Source organism: Epinephelus fuscoguttatus, linkage group LG10 (genome assembly GCF_011397635.1).
Source record: "Epinephelus fuscoguttatus linkage group LG10, E.fuscoguttatus.final_Chr_v1".
Lineage (NCBI taxonomy): Eukaryota > Metazoa > Chordata > Actinopteri > Perciformes > Serranidae > Epinephelus > Epinephelus fuscoguttatus.
In genome coordinates this window covers 31,998,411-32,025,547 of record NC_064761.1, presented here as the reverse complement: position 1 = coordinate 32,025,547, position 27,137 = coordinate 31,998,411, and the positions used below count along the sequence as shown (strand labels likewise).

The following is a 27,137-nucleotide window of genomic DNA, read 5'->3' as shown; positions in this document are numbered from 1 at the left end:
CTCTCCCAAGTCATTTACTGAACTATGGATTTATTGAATGCTTATCATGATCATTATTCTTCTCACTCTACTGCGATAAACTTGATTTGACAAGGCCAAAAAAAATTTCTGTACTGATTTGCAAAAGTGCATGATGGTCGTTTGGCCGTTTCATCCACCTCTCATAATCATTTAAGCGCTATATGGATACCAGATCCAGCCTTGAACTCGACAGACAGGGCGTTATTGCAGACAAAAAGATTCTGCAGTGGATACAACACTGCATGTTTAACATTCAGCACAGCTAGCCTTCTCAGAAAGCTTTGCAACTGTTGTACAGGTTTCTTTTTCAAGAAAAGGAGTCTCCCAAAATGAGATCAAATGACCTTTCTCCCAACAAGATCTGAGACAATAAGCAGAGAGCAGGCGGGGGGAGGTCTGTCCAGGACCCCCCCACCACATACACCTTTGTGTGACTATGCAATAAGCTGCATATAACAGGTACGGTGGTAGTAGAACAGAGATGTGTTTGTTTATGTCCGGATGAGGCGGCAGCTTGAGCAACCTTCAGTCCAGATACCAAATATTCAAGTTTTTAATTTTTTTTTTTTTCATTTTCATCAAATTGGTTTTTTGCATTTAAATAATAATTTGCACTGAGAAAAAAAAAAACATCAACAGGAACAACAAAAACAATAACAATAGTGATAACCATAAAATAAAAGCACACAAAATTCAGGATGGCCTTTCGCAAAGTGCTTTTGTTACAATCGCAGAAGCTGAAAAAAAAAGGCAGTTGGATAGCGGTGCACCGGGGGGCCTTTAAACCTGTCTGTCTGTCGTACAGCGGAGGGATAGTGAGGCGAGGCAGAGTGACGACGGAAACGGCCAACTGCAAAACGCTGACCGTCTCCCGCTACTGTCTGCAACACACATCCTTTACACCTGCCAAAAACTCCAAAGTGGGAATCACAGTATGAAGTTATGGAATGTATCCTAAATTGGTTTTAGGTGACTGAAAACTGAAACTGTCTCTTCCTCCGCACCTCATCCAATCCCCTCTCCCTCCTTTCTCTCCTGTCGATTCCCCTGCTGAGGGTGTGTGATCTTTGATCAAAGGCCAGTCGGCAGCAAAGATGTAGACTCTGAGTCCGGAGAGAGGGAGAGCGATGGGAGAAGAGAGTAAGAGAACATACGCCCCCACCCCTACCCTCCCCCCGTGCTTTTCCAACCCCATCTCCTTTCAAAAATGTTACAGCCTGACTAATAAGACTGAATCTCCAGTGGCTTCCTTCCCTCCAACAAACAATTCACTGGATCAATATTAGATGGAGAAATAGGCTGGTCACAGCCACTTTACAATGAGGGAACTGTTCCTGCTTTTATCTTTCTGGGAACTATTATGTTAAATATCGGTACGAACAAGAAAAGGCAAATACAGAGAACTTGGCGGGTGATTAGACATACCATAAACTTACATTGAAACCCAATGCATAGCAGTGTATTTTCCACCTGAGTAGTACTTACATAGAGACAAAAGAGATCAGCAACATTCTCATTGTTGCTGTTTCCCCAATGTGAAGTCTGCGGTGACCTCCTTTGTGTTACAATTCTTATCATATTGTGGCCATGCAATTCCTACCAGCTTAAAGGACCAGCACTGAGCCACCGCTCAGCAAACAGTCCATCACCTGGGCTTTCTAACCTCATCCCTGAAAAACAACATCCAGCTTTCCCCTACCACCCGTATTTAATCCTCCTCCCTGTATGCCAACCTTTGCATCCCCAGAGACTGACAGAGACTCCAAGTGCAAACTGTCCCCACTTGGCTGAGAGCAGCCAACAGACAGCAGCCTGCCTCTCTGAAGGACCCAGGGCTGTCTGTGTAAGTGCCAGAGCCACGCTGCGCATTGTGCCGTACTGCATATGCTGCGCTCAGCTTGCTGTGCACCAAGAGCCTGATGGAAAACACACACGAAAAAAAATCAGGTGTGCGGGAAAATGACGAAGCAAAGCGAATAGTCCCCCGTCTGCAATCTCAATATTAACAGTCACCTCGTCCTGCTTCGCTTGATTATTTACAGTTATAATAATTGTTATCATCGTTGTTGGTCGTCTTTGTTTTATGGCCTTCTCAGATAGATTCACCAAAACTCTTTGATAACAGCACAGGGTAAAAACATATCAAGGTCAATTTGGAAAAACACTTGCAATGAAGTTCTGAGACTGTCTCAGTGTAGCCTGTGTCAGAGTAACCTTGGTGTGGGGCTGAGGCTGCGGACGCACCAGTAGTGGAACCATAGAGGCAAAGCTCTAAAGTGGTGGCTTGTACGGAAACATTGTTATAAATTAATTCAAGTAAAGCTTAAACAGATGAGTGACTAATTTCAGTACCAAGCCAATCAGCTTTTGAATTTTTTTTTTTTTTTTTAAATATGGGAAGAAAAAAAAACAGACAAAGAAGTATGGAGTTTTGTCAGTCCGTAAGGCACACTGTGGCCCTCGATGCATTGTCCACCTGGTGGGAGTGAGCCTCGGCCCCACACTGCAAAATACAACTGTTTGGAAACAATAAAAAAAAAAAGAAAAGAAAAGCAAAAAAAGCTTAGTGCTGCTCAGACAAGGCCACAGAGTCCCAGTCTGCTTCAGCTCGAGAACATTTAAATCTATTCAGAAACTGAAATCATCCAGTTTAGCAATGGTCAAAATAACAGTGTTCAACAATAACAATGTTTTTCATAATCATTTCAACTTCATGAGACAAATGCTGATACAATCCAATCTCAAATTTTTTAAAAAGAACTGGATTCAATATCTCTGGCACCTGCACACAGAACATCTCAGCCATCAGACCAACTCAAATATTTCAAATGTTTTCGGAGAGGCTTTGCTACTTTCTAAGTGTCTAAATGTTGTATATTTGGAATATTTCTTAATATAAAGAGCAAATATGATTTGCTGTCATCACACATCTAGTGTCCATTAAAAGTTCTCTTTTTAAGAGCCTTCAGATTCAACAATAAAACTCTATTAATCCAACATGAGATTGGTAGCTTAAAATGTCCAATGACTTGAATGCAAGCCATTTCTTTTCCTTTGGTATTTGTCGTTGTAGTTGGACGTCTGTATATTTCTTAATATACTGTACATGATTATTTCTACGGAGGGGTTGGATGGACTCGTTGTGAGACCGTTGAGTATTAACCACACTGCTCTGTGCTCATGGAAACTTGCAGGCCTTTCTGAGGTCTCCTGCCCTTCTCCCATAAGCAGGACAAGGACATTTAACATTAGTGCAAACTTTTGCTCTCTCAGCTAAAGCACCATTTCCAGTGCTATCAGGCTTTATATCCATAACCCCACCCAAGCACCCATTTACCCCACCCTCCTGGCACAGCAACCCAAAACCATGACCCCAACCCACACACACACACACACACACACACACACACACACGCACACACACATACGCACACACACGCACGCACAGCCATGTAAAATTGTTAGAAAAAAATGTAGCACAACACGTTATTTTAAGAAGAAAAAAAAAACAAGTGTAGACAGACAAAAAAACTATACATCCTTAAACCTCTGATTCTATCGTCCACAAGGATACAAAGAGCGAGAGAAAGCAAACTCAAGTAAATATCTGTATGATTTCACACACATTTCTGCATATGTATTCAAGAGGAGGGCATCTGTGTGTGGCGTAGTCAGGGAGGCCCAGTCTGGATAAATTATAGACAAACTTTCAATATCTCTCGTAGACAGCAGACTAAGATCGAGGGCAAAAAAGCTTTGGTTAATCAACAAACAACATAAGACTTTTGGGGAAATATCAAAAGGTCCAAAGAAACATATTTAAGGTGGCTAACAGGTTTCACCTCCTGCCACATCAAGACAAAATTGGTTTAAGCGGTCCACACCAACATACCACAACATAAAGATCACAGCCTGTATTGGTCTGCCTGTGGGAGTCGAACTGTGCATTAATAAACCCCATCTCTGTCATAACAGAGGAGCAAAAATAGAAACTAAAACTCCCAAGACCTAGCCAACCCCTGACAATGACCAACCAGGGTAAACAAAGAGTTATGCAAATCTGCACCAAGAGAGCCATGAAGTAAACAAGCAACTGTCCAATGAGTTGTTCAACAATACGGTATTTTTGCTTCTGCGGTACCGTGGACCTATTATCACTGCGGTTCCTCGGAGAACACGTGTAGTTAGGAGAGTAGCTGGTGAACAGATGGGGCCGACACAAAGTTTGTTTATCCAAGCTTGTCCTGAGACCCTCCAGCCTGCCAGCCAACGACACATGCTTGTGCACATGCACGACACGAAAAAAAAAAAGTATGCATGCATAAACGCACGCAGTGTCCTTTCTTCTTTGTCTGCCACCTCCTTCCAGCCCCTTCCTTTGCATTAAGACATAAAGACAACTCACGACATTTCAAGTGCAATCAGTTACATGGATTATTTGTGTCTCCTCTTAAGGTCACACAACCCAACGTGTTTGTATCCGAGCCTACCCGGCGTCTCTTTGAGAGATCTGAACGTGTGTTTTTTTTGGCAGCTTGTCGTCAAAACCTGAACAAAACCAGTGAAGGAGCTCGACTTCACCGCCGTGGACAGAAGAAAGGACTGATCTCATTTGCAACTGGTTTGTTTCAAAGTACCCGTTTCGCTGACAAAAGTGCCCTCCTCAGTAACAAAGTGCATTCATAACCTGTCTCTTTCCAATTAAGGTGCAAAGGACTGATAGTTGAACTACAGCACCACTGCAGAAATTACAGGGTGGGGTGAAAGCGGGGGGGGGGGGGGCTCTAAATCACATGCATGTTCTCTTCCTGACTCAAAGGCTCGATGTGCTCTTTTGGAAAATAGCATTGAATTTGGAGTACAATAACATAACTTGGATATTTTAAGACTAACAAATCCAGATGTATGGAGTCACTTACAATAGTCAAACAGATATGTCAGCCCTGGTGTTTTCCCATTCTCTACAGGATACCTGGACCCAGTGAGTGGAGTGTGTGTGTGTGTGTGTGTGTGTATATGTGTGTGTGAGCATGTGTGTGAGAGACAGAGAAAGTGCATTGGGGCTGGCAGCTCAGGGTGCATGTTTGAACAGGCTGCGGCTGACTCACTCAGTGATGATGTGGCCAGAGCGACCCTGGCTGCCACGCACACACACATGTACACAAACACACGTACATATAAACACACTCACACACTAAACTGCCAGCACCAGGCGTCCTACCCACAGTAACACCAGGCTCTAATATAATAATATCCCCTCCAGGCTAGTTCGGGGGCATTAGAGGACTACAGAGGGAGAGTGAGGGAGAGAAAAGGCCTGATTTGATCCCCTCCTGCCTAGAAACGTGGCTGAGCTGGGGGAGATTATTTTTTGGAATGCAACAGACATTGTGAGATCCCCCTCCCCTTCCCTTGCTCCCCTCCCCCATCAACCAGCTGCAGCTGCGCTCCTATTTGGCCTCCCAACTTGGACAGGTATTTATTGCTCTCTTCATCATACAGGTTGCCTCACGGTTGTGTGGTCCCTAGGGCAAAAAAGATTGGAATAAGCATGATACATAAACCTCCTCTCACTCCCTCCCCAACACCAGCCCACTTCCTTTAAATATACCTCTCTCTCTCGCTCTGTTGGATATCTTTAGTAAAGCTGTGCAAATATAGAAAAAAAGGTGCTCATCTATCTCTTCTTCGTACTCTTTGTCATTCTCTCACTCAGGCTCCCTGCCATTCCTTTAACCTGCTGTTGGTTAAATGCTACCCGCGCCTTGTCACACAAGGACAGAATCCGAAAAAACTGCACAAAGTTAAGCACATTCATTCATTCTACCTCCTCATCCTTTGGGCAGGAACTATACAAGTCAAGTGTTAAGTTTAGGACAAAATGGGTGACTCAATGCTTTTTTTTTTTTTTTTGTCATCAAACATTCATACAGGTTTTTTTCGTTCACCCACGAGCTTCACTCTGTGAGAAATATGACATCAAGCCTAAGAGGAAAAAACCCGATTGGTAAGTACACCTCAGCATTAAGAGGGGACTAATGTCATATCACCACCTGCTGTATATACATGTATACAATTATAAAGTGTCAAGTACCCGAAGCAGTCAACAAAAAGGAACGACAAAAAAAAAATTAAGACAAAATCAAAAGGGAAAACAGAAATGCTGAAATTGCAGGGTCGTGAGGGATAAGAGGCAACTTAGTCAAGCCAACAGATACATTGACAATGGTAGTGCTTTAGAAACACAAACCCTCCACCCCTCATATTCCCTAGTCCTGCAATTGAAGAGCCCCCGTTAAAGTGGATTTGACTCTACATGAATTTGTTGGGTTTTTTTCAATAAGACAAACCATAGATTCTTAAAATGCATTTTATAGAGTAAGTACCACTTCAATCAAACCCTTGTCTGATTCTTTCTGGAACATTTAGAGAGAAAAAACTGTTGCATCAAAATTGTGGTGAGTTTTCCTTGCATATGCCATATTGTGGCAATGGTGTTTCTATGGTAACTGTACATTTCAGACCTGCAAAAGAATAGAAAAAGAGTTGTTTTCACTGGGAGGATTTGTCCTCGCTTCACCCGTACAGCAGCCAGAAGGTGCTTGATAGACACCTTGCTTAGAGCTTGAAGGCTGTGAGGACAAAACCAATAAAAATCTAAATCAACTGCATAGTTGCTTTGAGTTTCTTTGTATCTATCATACATTTGCCTAAGCACATATGCCAATGTATAAAACCCTTAACATTATAAAGAAAGAAATGGCCCAGAAAGTGGACGTCATGGGTGCATGATTTGAAGCGTTCTTTGCTCTTTAAACAGATAAACCGACTCAAGTGCTTGCATGTCTACTCCATTTCCTAAAGTAAAAGGAGAAAGAAATATAAAGATTAGATTTTTTGTGACACCCTGATTTGGTTTATAGAGGAATAGTTAGTTGTTTTGTTTTTTGTTTTTTTAAAGTTTGCCTTTGCATGTTTTTTCTCCTCTCTGTTCACTGGCCTGTCTCACAGGCGGTGCAGAGTGACTATGGTGTCCAGCAGTGTCCTTGTCGCCCCTGCAGTCTCAGGGCCCTGCCTCCCCCGCCAGCTCCTGCAGCTGAGGACTGTGTGCATGGGCTCCGGCAGCCCCCTCTACCTCTGCTGCTGAGGACGCCTCCGAGCGCCGCCGTCCCCTGATGGTGCGAGGCCCAGGGCCTGTGTCGGAGCTGGGGCTCAGCAGGCCCAGGGGGGCGTCGAGGAGCCCCGGCTCTCGCACCCGAGGCTTTCGGCCCCGACGAGAGGGGATGCCGTTGCAGCCGTCCTTCTTAAGGTGGCGGTGCAGGTGATCCGAGCGCACGAAAGTCTTAAAGCAGCTTGAGCACTGATAGGGGCGCAGGCCGGTGTGTACGCGCATGTGGTTCTTCAGGTCGTAGTTGTGAGCAAAGGCGGCTCCACATTGCGTACACAGGTAAGGCTTCTCTCCTGTATGCTTCCGCATATGAACCTTGAGCTTGTCCTGCCTGGAAAAAAAGAAAAATAAACAAGATCATATCAGAATACACAGACAAAAAAAAAATTCAAATGCACAAGAGGATCAGCTGACACATATCTGAATACACTTAGTACACACACACAGCCAGCTTCAGTCTTTCTTTCCAGCATCAGTTATAAATCAGAACATGTATTATCAAACACAAATTAACTCAAAATATATAACTGATTCTCCTGTGCACAGTGGTCAGCTTAATATGCTTTTATTTCCAATTAAACAGCCATCTTTTGGATCTCTTCCAATGGGATTATTCTGTGAGGACAGCCAGGCCAAATGAGGAGAAGCCATAAACTTTACATCTTTATCTGTGTAATTACACACAAGAGCACAACTGCTGACTGACAAGAAAGCTCAACGTTCACTGTGTCAGTTGGCATTTTTATGATTTCTGTTAACTTTTCGATGAGGGTGACACCATAACAAATGACAGATTACTAAAACGTGCATGCTTTGAGAATAGAAAATGAGTGACTTGAATGTCCTCTGCAGCTGTACACTTCCAAAATCATTTTGAAAACTTGACTTTTATCGTTGAGTAGCACTGAAATATAAATGAGCCTGTAAAACGTCATCAATCCTGCAGCCTAGTTCTCCCCCCACGAGATGTAATTTGATTGAATTTTGGATAAGAGCAGTTGTCACTTCTAAGCAAATCAAACAGCTCATATGGACGACTCACTTTCCAAATACAACAACTCAAATCAAAACAAGATCAAACTATGACTTCTCTAAATCTAACGTCATCTCATTACAACCTGGAACATTTTTTACTTTGCGATGGTACACTGCCGCCCACTAAACTTTATCAGGCTGCCTTGGCCTTCATCTCACTCTTGTCCCTCCCTCCCCCCTTTAGCCCTTACTATCTCTCTAGCTCCCGAGCTCTTTAATCGTCTAACCCTCCTGCACCCAGGGCAGAGGGCTCCTCAACAAACAAGCGTAGTTAAGACAACTCTGTTTAGCACGCACATACACGTAAACACACACACACATACACACACACCATGTGGGTAGATTAGCTGTCATACAAACAAATAAGTCAACCCACCACAACCTATTCAGGTGTGTTCAAACTGTGTCCCAAATATAAAAATTAGCAAAGAAATATAAGTGAGGAGAAACACATGCATGCACCCACACACACATACACACAGGCTGAAGCCTTGAAACAAAGTGGCACACTGACAGAGGTGAATTATTTAAAGGACAGGAGTGATTTATTACCGTGCGAGGCACACTCTTAACCCTGATCAAACAGGATTAAGATTACAATACCCCCTTCCCACTGCCGGTCGAATTTAGCTAGAAGGCAAATTCAGATTGGTCTTCCCTACCTGCCATGCCAGCAGTGGTTCTGGGTATTTCTAGCCTACTGCATCTATTTCCAGCACAAGTCCACTGATTAATTAATTAAAGGAATGATTTCAAGGAAAAGGCAGGACTCCTAAATACAGGGAAAACCATGTGCGCTCAAGTCCTCTGCTGTAGAGTGGCCACATTTATCTGAGCGGCACATGGCAGATTTCATTAGAGAGGTAAAAGAGCGACAGAGAGAGAGGAGGGGGGTGGTGTTAACTACTCTGCCGTGGGCAATAATCAACATAACCAGAGATCAAAAGTTCAAATTACTGCATTGGCGCACATAGAGTACCATCCAGAGCCTGTAATCCCCCTCTGTATCAGAACACTTTATAGCAGCCCTCCACTAGATAACACTGCCATGGCACAGCCTTCTTTTATAGGACCTCTATGTTAAAATTCCAGGACTTTGCTATGAAGCAAGTCACAATAAAACAGACTTTTATAACCACCTGACCCCCTCTCTCAGAGCTGGAACACTCTGCATGCCATTTTGATTAGCATTTGGTTTCAATGTGACATTAAAAAACCTGGTTAGGGACACTCGGTCATGATGAAGGTAAACATTAAGATTCACAAACAGCACTGCCTCCTTAATGCAAAGCTAAGTTGGTTAGCGCTAATGCTCCTGCTCTTGGCTTTGTGGTGTTTCCCACTGCTGGGCGATTTGTCCACAGTGCCAAGTCCAAGACTATTAGTACATGTGACATGGGGTAGTCACTTCATTAATTGGGCTTACCTGGTAAAGCGCACTTTGCAGATGGCGCATTCATAAGGTTTCTCCCCCGTGTGCGTTCGGATGTGGCGGGGTAGCTTGCCTGCTCCTTGAATGACCTTGGAGCATATGGGGCATTTCTGGAAGGCCTTAGAGCGCATCTTCCTCTCGCCTCCACCTCCTCCCGCTCCACCCCCGCTGCCTCGCTCCCCCACCACCCTCTCTCCTCCTCCGCCTACTCTGTCTTGGCCTGTTCTGCCCCGTGATAACCAGAGCGGCGGCACTCCCTGTGTCACAGCAGCCGAAGCTGGATCCTCGTGCTGCGTGCTGTTAAAATAATTCAAGTAAAATTCCATGTCGGGGTCATCCCCATCTCCCTGTTCCTCCCCTGTTGTTGCGCGCTCCTTCTGCCTCTCGATGGAGTCCATCATTTGCTGCAGGAGGGCGCTGGCGGAACCCCTCTCCCTCGCCATTGCCTCCCTGCTTCCATCGTCCACCTCTGTGTCCTGCCCCAGCCTGGACTCAGGGGGGAGGTAGAAGTGCCCGTTTTGGGATGGAGGGTAGTAAGATGACCCCAGGCTTGCTCCATTTCCCTGCACCGCGTCCCCGTCCTCATCTTCCTCTTCATCCTCATCCTCATCCTCTGGCTCCTGCGTGGGGGCCTGGGCCAAGGCGAGGGCGAGGGGGGAGTAGTACTCACCAGGGCCAGCAGGAGCCCCGTTGCTGGGGGCCCCCCCATTACCATGGTTAAAGTGCAGGTGTGTGGGCAGGTCCCTGAGCTCTGGCGTGCTGCAGCTGCTGCTCCAGTGCGCTCCTCTCTGGAAGTACTCCAGGTACTCCCGGGCCCGCACCCGGTTCCCCTGCTCCCTGCCTCCTCTGCCCTTCCCGTCCTCATCTTCATCTTCATCTCTTCGCTCACTGCCCGCCTAGTGAAACATGACGGGGAACAAACAGTGAGTGCAGGAGAAATTCAAAGTCAGGGAAAGTTTGCACCACAGACTGTATAATAAATATGGATGACATGACAGCTGCCTAAAAGTGAAGCCAAGACATCTGGATCGCCCCCTTGTGGCTGGCTCCAGTACTGATCATAAACTCCGCCCCCTCCATGTTAGTGGATGGGACATAGGCCAATCTAAAACATCAATGTGCACATCAAATAAATTTTTCCAAAAGATGGTTTCTCTCTTTTTATGTAGCTCTTGTTAAGGTGATATTAGTTCAAGTGTGTGGTTTTCTGATTACTTTGGTTTAATTAGTTATTTGATGCTATAAAAGGGGGAGTTTGATGTCATGATTAAAAGCTATTTGTTCTAGTCATTGGTGCTGTTTGCAAATGGTTGGACGAACTGGACAGAGCGGAGATTGCTATTGGGCAGACCAAATTATGTCACCAGCTCAAGATGGCAGGAGCTGTATCCTTAATGTTTTGACTTCATTTTTGTACAGTGGAGGCAAGTGGAGATGCGTCATCCATCTTTCTACAAAGCACATCAGCTGAAGTGAAAGCTGACAAGACAGACTTTAATCTACATCTGTAAGGCCTATCAGCACAGACATATCACTCTCTGGGTATCCTGGATGCACACCCAAGGGTTCATTATACCCATGAGCACATGCATGTGCATATCACAGCTACACTTGATCATGTTGAAGTGTAGCTGTGATATGCTGCGTCTGTAGCTGGCTAAATAGCACGCTGTCCTTCTGCACGTTATTGGCTCAGAATGAGTAAGTGCTGAACTCAAAGACTGTGGGCGTGTGTTTGGGATGGTGAGGCAGCCTGATAAAGGCCATGATGTAAGCTTGACTATGCTGACTATTTAATGAAGGGGGTTGTATGATGAACGGACACCTCATTTCTTAAGTGGCTGAGGCAAGAGAATTACATTTGGTCTGTGCTTTGCTATAAGTTAATTCAACACTTACAATGGGTTGCTAGTGGTGTCACTTATTCATTATTCAAGGCAGAGCAGATCAAATCTCAAAGCTTAAACTCGACTTTTACACATGTCACTTCTAGTTCTATAATGGTGTTGTACCGGCGGGGAGAGCACTTTGGTGTCCAGCAGGTGTGTACAGACGTCCTGGACAGGTGGGATTTCCAGGAGGTGTGCAGCGGCAAGGATGTCAGCCACACTGCTGTGACTGACTGTCAACGTGGCTGTGTAGGCAAAGTCCAGCAATGCTCCCAGAGCCTCTGCCGCCACAAAGTCGATGTTGTAGATGTTTTGTTGGTCAGCGGCGGCCCCTGAAGTGAAGAGCTTGTGGAAGTAGGTGCTGCAGGATGCCAGGACGGAGCGGTGAGCTGGGAACTCCCGTTCCTGAGTAACCAGGAGCACATCGCACAGCAGGCCGCTGAGCCGCTGCTTGTTCAGGCTGCCCAGGATGTCTGCGCTGTGCTCAGGGAACGGGATCCCCACAGGGCCTTCCTCTGCTTCTCCTGCCCCTCCTCTCCCTCCTCCGCCGCCACTGCTTGCTGTCCCCCTGAGCCGCCTTCCACCCCTCCCGCCGGCTCCTGACGACATCTTCCACCAGCCTGCCGCCGAGCCGCCTAGCACAGCCCCCACCCGTGTATCCGTCCTGCCGTCTGTCCGTCTGCCTGTCTGAGGGGAGAGAGGAGTCGGATAGAGGGATGGGATGGAGGGGAAAGACAAGGAGGAAATAATAGATCAGTTCATGACATTCTTTATGTGGATAAAGGAAGAGAGAGGAATATTGATTAATCGATTCACCACAGTCAGAAATATACACTGGAATGCTTCAGAGCACAAACCAGTACACACAAAACGTTAATGGAGGACACAATCTTAAGTACAAGCGTAGGGCTTTACTACAATTGTGATGAAACAAAGAACACTGAACTCACTTGAGTCCAACTAAAGATTTCATTGTCATGGCCGGGACGCAGCACAGTATATGGAAATACAGTCTCTTTAACTACACTAACGTACATCGCCCACCTACATAGTCTTGGTATCCTGCTCTTAAGATCCTACAGCTCTAATAACTCCTCCTCATATCTTTATGAAATCAAATTCTATAGATCTACACAAGGGGCCCCTCTGATATCATACACAAAGAGGGCTTTATGGAGGTGAGGGTGTGAGAGGAGTCCTACTGTAAGAACTGTAAGGATACCAAGTTAAACACTGAAGTATACATTGTTGTGCATATACAGGATCCCTCACAAGACATTTCTGCACAGTCCATGAGATACAGAGAGACTCTCAAGTATCTTGGCAAAAATCTACAGAGTTAGGTCATATCAGGTCGTGTGCCAATTAGTATTGTTATAGTTGTAAAACAGGTTTGGTTATCAGCATTGTGATGGATGAGCTTTCAAAGCAAAATGTCACAACTCAGGAAAAGGAAAAGACTACGAAATTATTCAATACGTCAAAAATCTGTCTTAAAAATCATGGCAACATCTGGAAAACAGACAAACTGTAACAAAAACCAGGCACTGCTCTGACAAGTTAAAGCTGCTGTATAACAGTGTACAGTATATAGGTGGTTGATGAACACTACTGTAGTAATTGGTCTGCAACCTGTTGTGACCCATTAAAGAAGTGTTGATGATATGATTTTGCTCAACTTGCTGTGCCTGGGGGCCACTTTTGAAAAATGACAGGGGTCAGTTAACAAACAAATATTAATAAAATTTATTAGTATATGTAATAAATAAACTGCATGTTTTCAACCTTTCAACACTGGCAGTCCTCACTTATCTAACCAAGAGGCAATTCAGGACACAGCAGCCAGTCAGGTGTCAGGTGCACACAGAATGTTTCTAAAATTTGAGGACACATTCAGGACTTAGCCCAGACCTCTAACGGGGGTCCCAGGGATCCTCCCATTTTTAAATTTTTTTGATAAACAAGCTTCACAAAGTGCTGCAGGGTTTTTTTTTGTAAGGCAACCCGAGAGTAAAATTTGCACTGGTTCCCTCTACAAAAAGCCAGCGCCAATGGTATGTTTCCACTGGATTTTATATCATTGCAGAAAAAACTCTGTGGCAAACAAAAGTTAAGATACTTACATATTTGCTCAGCAAGATAATCTTCACAAAGAAACGCAGCTTTATGATTTTTGAAGCGTAAATGCAATTGCCATGACTAAAAAGCTAATGCTTAACTATAAACGACACCACAGTCACATGACTTCAACTGCACCACCACAATTAGGCTGTAAAGTCGTGTCTGGGGTGATGACGCTCTGTAGGCTCATTAGCCACTTGTTAGCAACCGCCTTTTTCAAGACACATAAAAGCTTCAACATTCACAAGTGGGTATGTACTGATGTATTTTTTGACCACAGACCTTATTTAAAGCAAACCAAAAACCAACTGACTTTGAGACGAAGGAACCAGAAGTGTAAAAATGCTAATTTGCCACATCTATTTTTTTTTTTTTTTTAAAGATTTTTTTGGGGGGCATTTTAGCCTTTAATTGATAGGACAGCTTAAGTGTGAAGGGGGGAGAGAGAGAGGGAATGACATGCAGCAAAGGGCCACAGGCTGGAGTCGAACCCGGGCTGCTGCGGCAACAGCCTTGTACATGGGGCGTCTGCTCTACCACTAAGCCAAAGACGCCCCTGCCACATCTATTTTGATACTTTTTTTGCACTCTGGAACCTTATTTACATTCTAAGTGCAAAAAAAAATCCCAGTATAAATCAAAATATTTTCATTGTGAATTAGAGAATGGCCGTCGGGCCACCTGACACCCTATCACGGGCCAGATGCGGCCCATGGGCCACCAGTTAAGTAACACTGCTGAATGCTTATGACCTTCATCCGAGTAAACTGTGTACTGACTTTTTCTGTCACTAAAAAAAAAAATCTGAAATGATTCACTCAAACGAGTCATCTTTATTCATTAGTACCTTGGCAATGCAAAAACATCTCTACTGATTTTTCACATCGACACGTTGACAGTTTCATGAACATATCTGTTTTTTAACCAGAGCCATCCATATCAAAACCTTTCACTATGATGTGTTCCTTATTCCCCACAAGGACTAATTAAAGTTATGAAAGTCATTTTGTGTTCTGTGAGTGCCTGACCTGAGACTGAACTTCACAGTGAAGACTTTACATTTGCTGCATATGTTTAATGCAGTAAATAATCTTTTATGGAACGCAACAAGCTCCAAAAATAATACTAGCAAAAACAGCCAACTGAAACATTTCACTTGTTTTTGCTTGAGCATTGAGCGACTGTCCAAAGTAACTGGAGAGAAGCCACAGAGTAACACCACAGTGTTACACATCACATCTGCTTGGAACTGATTTTTAAGCAAATCCATTGACACAACAGGTGTATTTACATATTTAATACAAGAGCAGACATAGGGCAATGTGCAATAAGTGAGTGGCACTGACTAAATAGTGGCGAACAATAATTCTGAAAGCCTTTGGCCAGCCTTTGTGCCTGCTTAAACACCATGAGTGGGTGAATGACTAAGTGGAGATGTTTATGCATTATATGTGTGTGCAGGTGGATGTTTCCTTGTAAACACGCCTACATCTATGGGTGTGTGAGCATGCACTCGTGCAAGAAATCAAGTAAGAGGTCGTGGAGGACAGATAGGCAGAGGGCAGCGAGGATCAGAGTGCATGCTGGGAGCTGGACTGTGCAGCTTGCTCACTCTGTGTCAGTCGAGAGCTGGGGAGGGGAGGTGAGGGAGGTGGAGGAAAATGGGGGGAGGGAGGGAGGGAGGGAGGGGGGCTGCCAGAGCAGACCCTGTGGAAAAACTCCACAGGAGGAGGAAGAGGACACGCAACAAGCTGCGAGGGAACAGTATTAAAAAGGGAGGTTGTCAATCCGGTCTGAGCTGGTTACCCCACCCTGTACTGTGTGCCAAGTTTCAGGAAAGGCTGTCCCCTCGCTCACGTGTGGGGGGGAGATTAAAATGATCGACTGAAGCCTGCGCAGTGGGAGGGGGGTTTCAGCAGAACAAGCCATCCTCAATTTCTCTATTAACACACACACAAGCAAATACTGTAACATCCCAGAGACATCAATAACGCCTAAAACACACACACATAAACGCACATATAGGACATCCACCCCCCCTTCTCCATCTGCCAGGGAGACCTAGCAGGGGGTGGGGGGTGGGGGGGGGGTGGGGTGGGGGGGGGGGTTGGAGGATGCATTGAGTGTGTTGCTCTCTACAAGAGCAAGGAGTTCAAATGACATTCCTTCATATCAGCCTTCCTGGTATGTTTGTACGCTACACCCCACTACCAAACCTGCCTAACCTGGCTGCCTCTCCTCTCTCCTTCCTGTTCACCTGTGTTCACCTCTCCCTTTTCTCTCCTTTGTAAAGAGCAACTCCTATCTGTCTCCACACCTTGAGATCTGGCAACATGTCAGCTCTGCCCACAGGTGAGAGTTAGGTAAAGGCTTTAAAAAAAGACTTCTGTAAGGAGGCAGGCAGGAGAGGAGGAGAGCTCAAACTTATCACGATCCTCTAAATGGGTCAATGATTGTTTTCATTTAAGCAACACATTATGATAAAGATAAAAGTTTGTACATTCAAATATCAGGTCACAGAGTACTGCTTTGTTTGATTAATGATGAAATGTTTCGACGGCTCCACCGTTTCTCTCTCCTTACTGTACGTCTCCCTTAACTCAATTAAGTTTTGATGGACAGCTGACCACAAAGCCTCTGCAAACACTGCCAATGTCTTTTACTATGCTGCGATAAAACAGGACTGTCAGACATGGCACGAGCAAATTTTATTATCCAAGCCCTCATCTGAATATGCTGAGGGAGGGAGGGCAAAGACAAAGAGAGACGGCACAGGAGGGAGAGGGGAAGAGAGAGCATAGTGAGATGGAGATGGAAGAAAGAGCAAGACAAAGGGCAACCGCATGGCTACTGGTCACGTCCTTCACAGGAGGAAATAGATCTCTGTGAGCCCATCCAGACCCGAGCCAACCTGCTTTTCTCTAACACACACACAGCACCTGCACTACCCCAGGCTTTGCTACAAGCTTGCGTAGCGCGTTATCCCCCATACATATAGCTGACCCTTGGGTCACGGCTTTGTGGGGTAAAGACGCTGAGCTGAGAGGAGATAAAACACACACATACAAACACACACACGCACAAATGCCATTCAGTGCCAACTAAGCATGGAGGGACTACTCTGCATGCAGGAGCCACCTGTCCCCGAATAACCCCGCAAAGAGGACTAAGAAAGAGGAAACACAGTGCAACAAACCTGATCCCGACACCTCCTCATGGCTTGAAACATTCCTTATCACTAATTCATGCCTGTGGGTGACAAGGCCCGCAACCCGGCACAAAGCAGCGCAGCAGCTGTCCGTGTCCCTGGTGCTCCACTTCCAGGGAAGGGCCCTCTCTCAAAGCCCAGTGCAAGAGCACCCAGGCCTGCTTTGCAAGTCAAACAACCTCTTTAACACAGAACCAACCCATCCCATCCCCGCCCTCATTACCTCCATCTCATCCGTAACGTCCCCATACCCTTTCCCATGTATCTACACACAGCAAGAACAGATATCAAAATTACAGGTCAGGGACGAAACAACCCACAACGGTCTCCTGTTAAGCGCGTTCAGTTTTGCTGTTATTTCAGATGACTGTGCTGTGTGTGTTCTTAATATCCATGCCAAGGCAGTCACACCCAATTTGCTTGTCATTCACGGACAAACACGTTGACATCAGCCTCAGGTTGCAGTTAGTAAAAGTGTTTTCAACATGCCTGATACGTATCATCTATGGAAGGACTGCAGAATTTCCACTCTCAAAGTATCTCTGTCTTTGGCTGACACATACCAGTCATTCCTAAATACAAAGGAACAAACTGTTAACCCTGTGCAACCTCAGATGTTTCTGAGAGAGATGAAGACTTAAACACCCTCCAAGCACTTTTTAATGTTTTTTTAAGGTTGTATTGAACTCAAGAAAAACCTAGTGAAGATAATTTCCATCAGACTACCAAAAAAGAGTAAAATCTGTTATTTCAATTTCAGTACTGCACTTAATATTTCCATTATGTTTTGGTTTGAATCTACTGAATTTTAAAGCAAATATCCTCTCTTTGGTCTCCTATTATTAAAAAAAAACTTTCAGGTAACGGTTTCTTAAACTCTGGCATGCAAAAAATGACTGGCTCATAAAAATAAAGCACAATTCAAACCTACTGAGCAGCCCAACTTTACGCAGGAGCAATCAGAGCAAACATAACTGAATCATTGATCCCTTAAACCATAAATGTTAATGGAGCACAGATGGGCCACCGTTTACTACTGAAATACAGAGCAGAAATTTTATAACACCTTGTGAAGTGTTATTAGCTTATTGTTTTTACAAGAGAACAATTCTATTAGGCTACTTCCAATATTACACAGGTGAGGACTTTATGTATGTATTAAGATTAGAGTGCAAAAACAACTTGATATTAAACAACAAATTGAAGAACTTGGTTGGCCCTTTGCTCTTGTCTTTGCCTCCCAGACCCTTTCTTTATCATTTCACTTTCCACCCGTCCTTATTTCACTGACTATCTCAACTGACCCTCCAGGGCAACAAACCTGCCTAGCCCGCCCTGCTGCAAGGGAATCACTTCAGGTCAAGTGGGTTCAAGGTCAGACTGAGATAAGGCCAGATAATCGGAATGGGGAGGGGGTGGCAGTTCCTTGGAAGAGTGGCTTTAAAGCAAGTGCCCCAGCCAAGTGACTCAATGCTGCCAGTGGTGGAAGGAAACCTGATTGGTCATATTGGGAGCGAAGCAGGAAGAGAGCAAGCGACTGATAAAACTGAAGTTGCATGGGCTGGCCTCGACCTGGCAGCTTTTTACTAGAAACTAACCAGGAAGGGGAGCCAAAACACAGACACAAAGCAAGTGAAAAGGTGGTGGGCGAGGCAGGGAGTTAAAGCTCAATCATAACAACTGAGCGTACTGTATGGTGGCTTAGGAATCCGGCTCAGATGTCAATGATAAACTCAGAGAGATCTCACTGTTACCTGGTGTAACCTGCCTCAATAAGAGGGAAGGTAACCACCCACAAGTTGGGCAAAGTTTAATGTGAGGAAACTAGCAGGGGGGTTTTACGATGTTGTAAAGGTCCGTGTTTGCCCTGCCAGATAGCAAAGGAACTGGAAAAGTGAAACCTATAGCTGCTGCTAATTACTTGTGCAAGCTCTCACACTGTTCTTAATTTGTCTGTGTTTTGTTTTCTCACTTGTTTGTAGCAGTCAGACCGACTGGTTAGCCACAGGCTAGCAAATACAAAACACAGTGCAATTCAATCCAGTACAACAGCTGTGAAGTATGCTTTAGCAAAACTTACATTTTTTTAAATAGTGTTTGACACAACAACAGAAACATGGTGATGAAACTCTAAGGTAATATTTGAATGTGTAGTCTGTGGTGTTGGATTGCATTGCATTGTAACTCTTTCTCATATTTGCTTCACCTGTAAGTCAGACAAAATATAAGAAACATCATAATGTAGTTTAATGCCACTCCACTTAAGTGTAAAGCAGCAAAAAGTACATTTGAGTTGAGACAACATACAATCGATTTAAGTAGTATTATCAGCAAAAAGTGATCATCTTAAATAAGGTAGGATTGCATGGCTTTTGTACAGCACTGTGCAGCTGTTTCTGTGGTCAGTATTATCTCCATAAAAACCATAAACAGCACTAGTTTCATGCCAGTTAAAATGTGGTCTTTTGGTGGATATTTCATTGCAAGTCATGAGTCCTGTCACACATCTTGGGACAGTCACTTTTCATAAGCTGTAGTGCAATAAAACCACATCCACTGTCTGAGTTCCTTTTAGCTTGAGTAACATGCTCTGACACTGCCATGCTGCCAACCAGGAAGTGTAACAAAATCTAACACATGGCTTCAGAAACGTCGCTACAACCCAACACAGCATCATCCTGCAGAACTCAAGCAGGCCGGTTGGTCAGCCTGCAGGCCCGACGTGCCCCTGGATGTGCCACTTTGTGCATGCGCAGCCCAACAGGGAAAGACGACTTCCTGTGAGTCTGTGACAGGCGTGTAACAGAACCCGCTCTGTTATCAGATGACCAGCTCTCTGCTTGCTCGTTCTCTCTGTCCCTACTGTCTGACCCCCCCCCCCCCCCCCACACACACCCTCTCTCTCTTCCTCTCATCTGTCGCTCTCATCTCATCATTGCTCCATCTCCGTCTCAGACTCTGCACTGCACAGTACCCACCACATCGCCCACTTCCCCTTTCCACTGCTGAGAAGGCAAAGCATCGCAGACCCACCCACCTCCTGTGTCTCGCCGTCCTTCAGTGCAACCCACCCATCTTCTCTCCTGTTTCATCCCAAAACAATTTACTAAATCAACATGCAGACAGTGTCAGATTGGTTACATACCCTCGTCCTGATCAGAGGGCCTTTCTGCTTGATTAAAAGAAGCGTACATCTGTACTACAGTGTTTAATATCAACATAACAATCAACTTTACTACCTTTAATGTTTTTCCACCAAACTGAAAATGTGAAAACCCTCAATTAATATATCACAAAAAGACATCATCTGACTCAAAAAGTGTGAAAATTCAAGCCTAGCTTTACCCCTACTCTGAAAAACATCCCAGCCTCTTCCTCTCCCTGTCTAATTTGATCAGGTTGTGTTGGCCTCTCCATAATAAATGTCCCAGAAGAGAACAGAAGAAGCCCCTTTACTCCCCCTAGACTTCAGCACAACAACAGAAAAAACAACAGAGAGGGGTCTGTCTATCTGCCTAGCCAGGCTGGAAGCTGTGGTATACTGAGCAGCTGACCAGGGGAACCAAACATTAGAGGGAAGTGAAGCTGCATTCGCCAGGAAAACAGGCAGATGAAAGTCTTTAAAATGTTTTAACTTACACAAATGAACATATAGGAATAGATCAGCAGCACAGAAATTATGTTGTTTGGTATGAAGAACAAAACAACTCAAGTTCTGGTTCCACCATATGGGCCACAATACATCATTCGACCACATAAACAAAACTGAACAAATATAATGACTGCTACATGTAGTTCATTGTATACAGCCAACATTTCACTCTAAAATAAAGCCTCAAACTGCCACGGCGACATCACGCAACCTGTCTTCTCAGTCTGTCTGAACCTGCTAGTTTCAGGCCATAGTGGTGTAGGCACAAACATACAGGAATATCAAACTGTATTCAGCCTCACCGCCAAATTGATGGGTGGTGTCTTGGACCTGCCCACAGCCACTGAAGTCCCCTGCAATTCCCCTGGAGTCTATTGTTGGTAACACAGACGCACACGCATGCATGCATGCACACAAGCACACACTCGCACACAAACACATATGGCGTCCTAGTTTAACCTCTTGCTGGTATTTACTTGAACTAACTATACTTTTTCTTCTATAGTGGTAGCTAGGAGGTGGCATAGAGCATAGCATCAGGACAACATTTACTGTAACTTATATTTTCTGTGGCATTGAACTGAATAAAAACAATCTCATCAACCTTGTCAGCTGCCGCCTTCTGAGAAGCATTCCAAACACTTTCCCAGCATTTGGGCGTCTTCATGTACCGCGCGCGTCTTGTACCCTCACCATGCCCACAGGTTTAAAAAACGGGTTCAACAAGTATGCAAAGCCAAAAAATATGCATCTGGTTATCGAGAGAGGCAGCCAGGGTTCCTGTGAAGTCTTCAAACCACGAGCCACAAGCAAGCAGGACATGACAGGCTAGATTAGAATCTGCTTTTAACACGATGCTGGTGAGGAAGGGGGGGGGGTGAGTGGATCGGGAGTAAAAGATGTCATGAGACTGACCATGGTGTGAGTAGCTGAGAAAAACTGAAATCAATCAGCAAGTACACGAGTTCTCCAGCATAGTGCACAAAGTTACCAGAGATTAAGTTTTATTTTAATATTGCATGGATTTAGCTGAGGCAGCTTACCCTACCAGTGAAATCCAGTTGTCACGAGATGTGTCACATATTCTCCCCCTTCAGCAAGAAAAGATGTCTGAGGTTTCTCAAATCAACTATTACTCAACACCCCACCTGTACTCTTGACAGTTATCAGCTCAGTCGCTTTGCCACACTCCAGCAAACATTTGATGCAGTGGTTTTAGTAGAGTTACTTAAACACCCCTAAAGAAGCAGCAGTACAGGATGTGCAACTGTCTTCATCTTTTCACTCTACTAATAATAGCAGCAGTGCCATTTAGTCCCAGCAGTAGACCAAAACATTAAAAGAATACTGTGTCTTAATAAGATGGAAACAACAGTGATGCACGATGCATGCCAATAGCTGAAAAGTTAGCCTGATGTGAATGAAAACTTTATGACAAACTATTCCTCTGTGCAGCACCTTACACTCAGCGCTGACCTATTTGCCATTCCCTCCTTTATCTGCAAGTGGGTCAAGAACTCTGAACTCTATCAAGCCCCATCTCTCTCACTCTCCTTCACACACAACACGCTATGGTATTTATTTCCTCTGCTCGCCTCTCCTCTCCTCTCAGTCACAGTCTGAAGACACAGTGAGTGTGTGTATGTGGATGTCTTTGGAGTGCTTACCAAATAGGCAGAAAATGTTTCCTGGGCCCTATCTGCCTCCCCTGCCTGCCGGCCAGCTCTGCTGCCTCCGTCTCTGGGCAGGGCTAGAGCTTTACCAGACAGGAAACTTGCGAGTGGCCCTAGTCATACAGGCAAGCCCTTGCCTGATCCCACACAAACAGACACCTACCCCCCCAAGCACCACCACCACCACCACCACTACCCCACCCCCCTCTGTTTTCAGCCCACAACTCGGCTCCGCATCCCCTGCTCTCATTGGCTTGACAGCTGCTCACTCACCACACCTCCTTGTCGGGATAGGCTGGCGGCTGTTCCCTTTCCTGGATGGCCAAGGGCAAGGCACTCTGGGATATAGAGTTCGAAACCCTATTCGACCTGCTTTGCAGCCCCTCGCTGTGGACTACGAGTCCCAGCTCTCGCTGCCCTCACCACCCCCACTATCTCCAAGCCTGCTCTAACGTAAGCACTCAGGGCTGAATTATACACTACAGTATGTTGCTAGCAGGCTGCCAGGTATTAAAGTACAGACCAGCCATCAAACAGGGCCGAGCTTCGCGTGAAAAAAATAAAAATTGAAAAATGCAGCCTGAACTGTCAGAGCGATAACTAGACATCAGAGGTGAATTCTCTCATTGGCTGGTGACATTTCAGACACACTTAAAACTCCTGACCTAAATTATGAGTTATTCCTATTCCAAACAGTCTAATGCCACTACAACATGCCCTGCGCACACACCACACAACTTGCCCCGCACTGAGCATTACAATCGGCACTGTCCCGAAAAGTTGTTGCTATTGCTTATACCTTGTCCATTACAATTATTTTTGGTTCCTCCTTCCCCTCGTTCAGTACCCCCCACCCTCTCCCGAGAACCCCCTCACCCCCCTCCTTCTCCTCCTCCTCCTCCTCCTTCTCTAAGTGCTTCCACCTGCCTGAAAAGTTAATGCCTTGAACACATCCTATAAACTTTATCTCAAGATTCCCCAGAGGTAAAGAGCAGTACAGAGGAAGTACTTTAGGAGGATTAAAAAAAGAGGAACCTTGACTAGGGACTACTGCTGCGACCCACCTCTCCTCTCCGGCCAACCCCCCCACCCTGCTCTCCTTTCTGTCCCCCTCCCTCATTCCTCCCTCTCTCCTCTCCTCCTCTGCCCTGCTCCCCTCTGGTCGTCAGGCCCAGGGCAGACAGCGAGGGGATGGCAGGGTGCCTTTAGCTCACCTGCGATGGCCGTGGTGAAGCTTGTTGTGGGTTAGCTCAGCCCTCTCCTCTCCTCCTCTCCCTCTCACTGTTGTGCAGCTTAAAGCCCCGTATGCGCTAACCAAGCAGCAGCAGATCAACTCAATTCCCTTCCTGGTTTCTGGAGGGCAAAGAGGTCCCTCCCTTTCTCTCTCTCTCCCTCACTCACTCTCACTCCCTCTCTCTTAAAGAAACAGCATTCCCCCTCCGTCTCCTCTCCCTCCTCCCTCTGTGAAGCAAAAAGTAAAGTGGAAATTTTTTTGTGCTCAAAAGTGGACAGTTGTCAAAGTCATAAACTCAATCAGAGATGACACAAATCATTAACCCATGCCTTCCCACTCTGTGGTTTCCACGGTGAATGTCAGCCAAAGTTTCCATCCATGGACACTCAAACGTTTGGTACACGAGGGTACATGAGTTGTAACTCTTGTCAATTCTCACCCGCCTCATCTCTTACTGCTCCTTTCCTTTTCTATGTGAGCCGAGTCGCACCCACCCATCCTATTGCCTGAGGTCATGGTGTCCCACCCCAAAAGCAAGCCTTGGCACATTCCAGCACATACAGTAGGGGCTGCCAGCAACCCCCTCGATACACTTTCTGGCTCGGCCTGGTCTCTGTGCATAATACCTGCCAAGCTCTAACAGGTGAGGCATCAGAGAAGACATTACTAAGTCGAAAAATGCCTCCGCTGTGGGAAATGGCGAGTTCCCATGTGTAAATTTACAGCTATTGCACTTGATGTTGCGCCACTTCCAACCACCCACCCGCACGCCCCCTCAGTGAGTGCACGCCAGCCATTGTGCCACGGAGTGGGATGGAGCACAAGATGTATTCCATGATTCTGTTGCACCATAAACCATCACAGCACACCTCTGAAAGCACTTTGAAGTCATATATTTCATGCACACACCATAAAAGACATATTTTTCATAACGTTGCTGCCTGTAAACTGTTGCCTTTTGGCTCCAGTCTCACAGGAGCCATGTCCCACAGTGCAGCAGGGCTTGACACTGGCTTGGCACTGCACAGATAACCATGCAGGGGAATCAAGGGGCTATTTGGCAGGGAGAGGTAGTGACACACCCTCTGCCTAGAGGGCACTGTTAAGCACTGTCTCTGCTTAAGCACAGGGCAGCCGCAGCATTCAAACTTCAGAAACACACATGAATTGCAGGATTTGGACATGTGGTGCCATCACTTGCTATAATTTGCAATGCTAAGTGAAGAGGATGCAGGTGGATAAGTTGCAGCCTAAGTGAAATGAAAACAGCAGGACATACACTTTTACATAAATACATAATATTTACACAAGTTGCCTTCAATTCAGTTTTGGCCTAATTACCCACAGTCAAAATTAGTTGAGCCCATGGTAGTCTGAGATGATGTCAGACATTTTTATGGCTATGTCGTCTTTCAGTCCAATATAAACCGGCCCTCTCCAAGTCCAGACACCCCACATCAAATCTGTGTTTGTCATTACTGTCTGAATGATGGTTTTGATTAAAGCTAGCCAAAAAAGGAAGCAGTTAACAAGAATCCCCGGATACAGATGGCCACTTGACCTACTAACTAACAAAGACTGAAACAGTCAGATAGTAGGCCCTATATGACTGTATGCCTACAACAGGTTATCGTCCCTATTAAGACCACTTGAAACTCATGTATCAAACTAAAAAAAAAGTACATCATATTTTGCTGTGTCTCAATTAAGCTGCTTGTTAAATGCCTTTTTATTGTGATATCTGTGACATGTACTGCTGATCCCACAAGAAGTTGCAAAAAAACTTTGGGGGGTTTTGGTACCCTCAGAAGAGAACAATTTTTGCATACTTCTGCGTCTGTATTTTGCTACTCATTACTCAAGTACTCATTTGTTCTAAAAATGTTAACTTATTGGCATTTTGTAAAAGACATAACAATATTACTTGAATGAGAAATTAGTTTTTAGCTGCATAATTTTCTTCACTGCAAGGACATAAAGCATGATAAGCATATATATATATATATATGGTGGTTGTAGTTTAGTGTATGTTTATCTTAATTTTTTTATCAACATTTTTACTTGGTGGGTTTAAAGAGGACGCCAGCAAAAACAAATCACAGTCTGGTGTTTATATAAATGAGAATAGCTAATCATTTCTTTGCATGACCAATATATACTTTTCATGGTATGTTAGTGCATCATATATAGATTTATTTAACGTAGTTGTTTTTTAATGTCATATGTATGAAATAAAATATACTGTCTTTTAAAAATAAATAAATTCACTGATGTTTCTCCCGTTTGACCTCTGAACCATTTTTCTCCTTAATTTTGACCTCACCCGGTGAACCAGCTCCATTATTCAGATACTCTCCTCACAATGAACTGTATGTTACTCAGTGGACTGAATGGTTTTAAATATTGTTTCTATGATGATTTCAAATACTTGCCTAAATGTGATGAACATTTGAAAATCAGAATTATAAAATGACCATTTCAGTCAGTCAGAAATCCTCATAAAAACATCAAATGCCAATAACAATTCAAATGCCGACAGTAAGTACTGTGTTCAAGTATTGAAAAGTAATTTCCACTATTTCTTATTTTCCTTGAATCGTTTTTTTTGGGGGGAGGGGGGCACATTTCAAAGAAGACATGTTGTATGTTTAGCTATTTCTGCTCTGACAACAAAGCAAAAAGCCTGGTCATGTCTCTTTCAAATGGCATTTAAATGCCATAGGATCATAGGATAGGATTGGAGACAAAATGAAAACAGCTGTTGAAAGCTAAGTGTTTACTATTTTAAATATGACAACTTTGTATTTTTTAAGATTATCTAAAATATATATTCATCAACAAATCATTAAGTGGGCTAATTAGGTACACAAATGGGCCAAAATGGTTCACAAACTCCATGCCAAACTTGTAGCACATTTTGACAAATTAAACAATAAAAACATTACAATAATATGATTATTGAAACTTCAAATGAGAGATTGGACTTTTACATTAATTAAAATGCCCTCACTTAAATAGGGACAGCAACGGCTGCATATAATAAATGTATGAAAAATGGATTTGGTGGGCTTAATCTAGACATTTAACTAAACCTAACGGCTAATGTTAGCAACGTTAGCAAACAGCTAAGCTAATCTTAAGCATTAATGTAGGTTACAATGAGCGGTTTAAGGTTCAGAGTTACCCCTAAGTTAGACATATTATATTGTTGAGGCACAAACTGTGTCGCTATGTTGTTTCTGTAAAGCTCCACTTAAATATTTTTTGTAACTTCAAGGCATATCCTCATTAGCTGGGTAGCCGTTAGCCTAGCTAAGCTGGCTAACGTTAGCTTAGCAATATTGGCATGTAAACTAAATTAAAAACATATGAAACAAAAAAAGAAGCATTATAAAGACCACTTACCGTTTCAGAGGGTAACGTTTGGTGGGAGAAATCAAAGCCGTCCAGGTTGTTATGTGTGAGAGTGAGTCTGAATGTTAACATGTCCAGTTAAGTCAACACTAGCCTACACATTACAACCAAAGTCCATCATCCAAAAATATTATTGTAATAAATTAGATTTTCTGTTCTTCACACTAAAGAGCAAATAAATACTTTTTAGAATTTATTTTATTGCATTGGCCCCAAAGTGACCCAATTAAATGACTCACAAAGAGCTGAAAACAGACCAAACACATGACCTCAGTGTCCTCAGTGGCAGC

The 27,137-nt window shown here is 44.4% G+C and overlaps 1 protein-coding gene across 1 annotated transcript; it reads right to left on the bottom strand.

Annotated features, from left to right (window-relative positions):
* Nucleotides 1-550: 550 nt before the first annotated feature.
* zbtb7a (zinc finger and BTB domain containing 7a) lies at nt 551-27,090 on the bottom strand. Its single transcript, XM_049587647.1, has 4 exons — nt 26,839-27,090; nt 11,669-12,232; nt 9,651-10,552; nt 551-7,520 (listed from the first exon to the last, which is right to left on the bottom strand). The coding sequence occupies exons 1-4, from the start codon at nt 26,917-26,919 to the stop codon at nt 7,085-7,087; spliced, it is 1,983 nt and encodes a 660-aa protein (XP_049443604.1). The 5' UTR covers nt 26,920-27,090; the 3' UTR covers nt 551-7,084.
* Between the last annotated feature and the right edge of the window lie 47 nt (nt 27,091-27,137).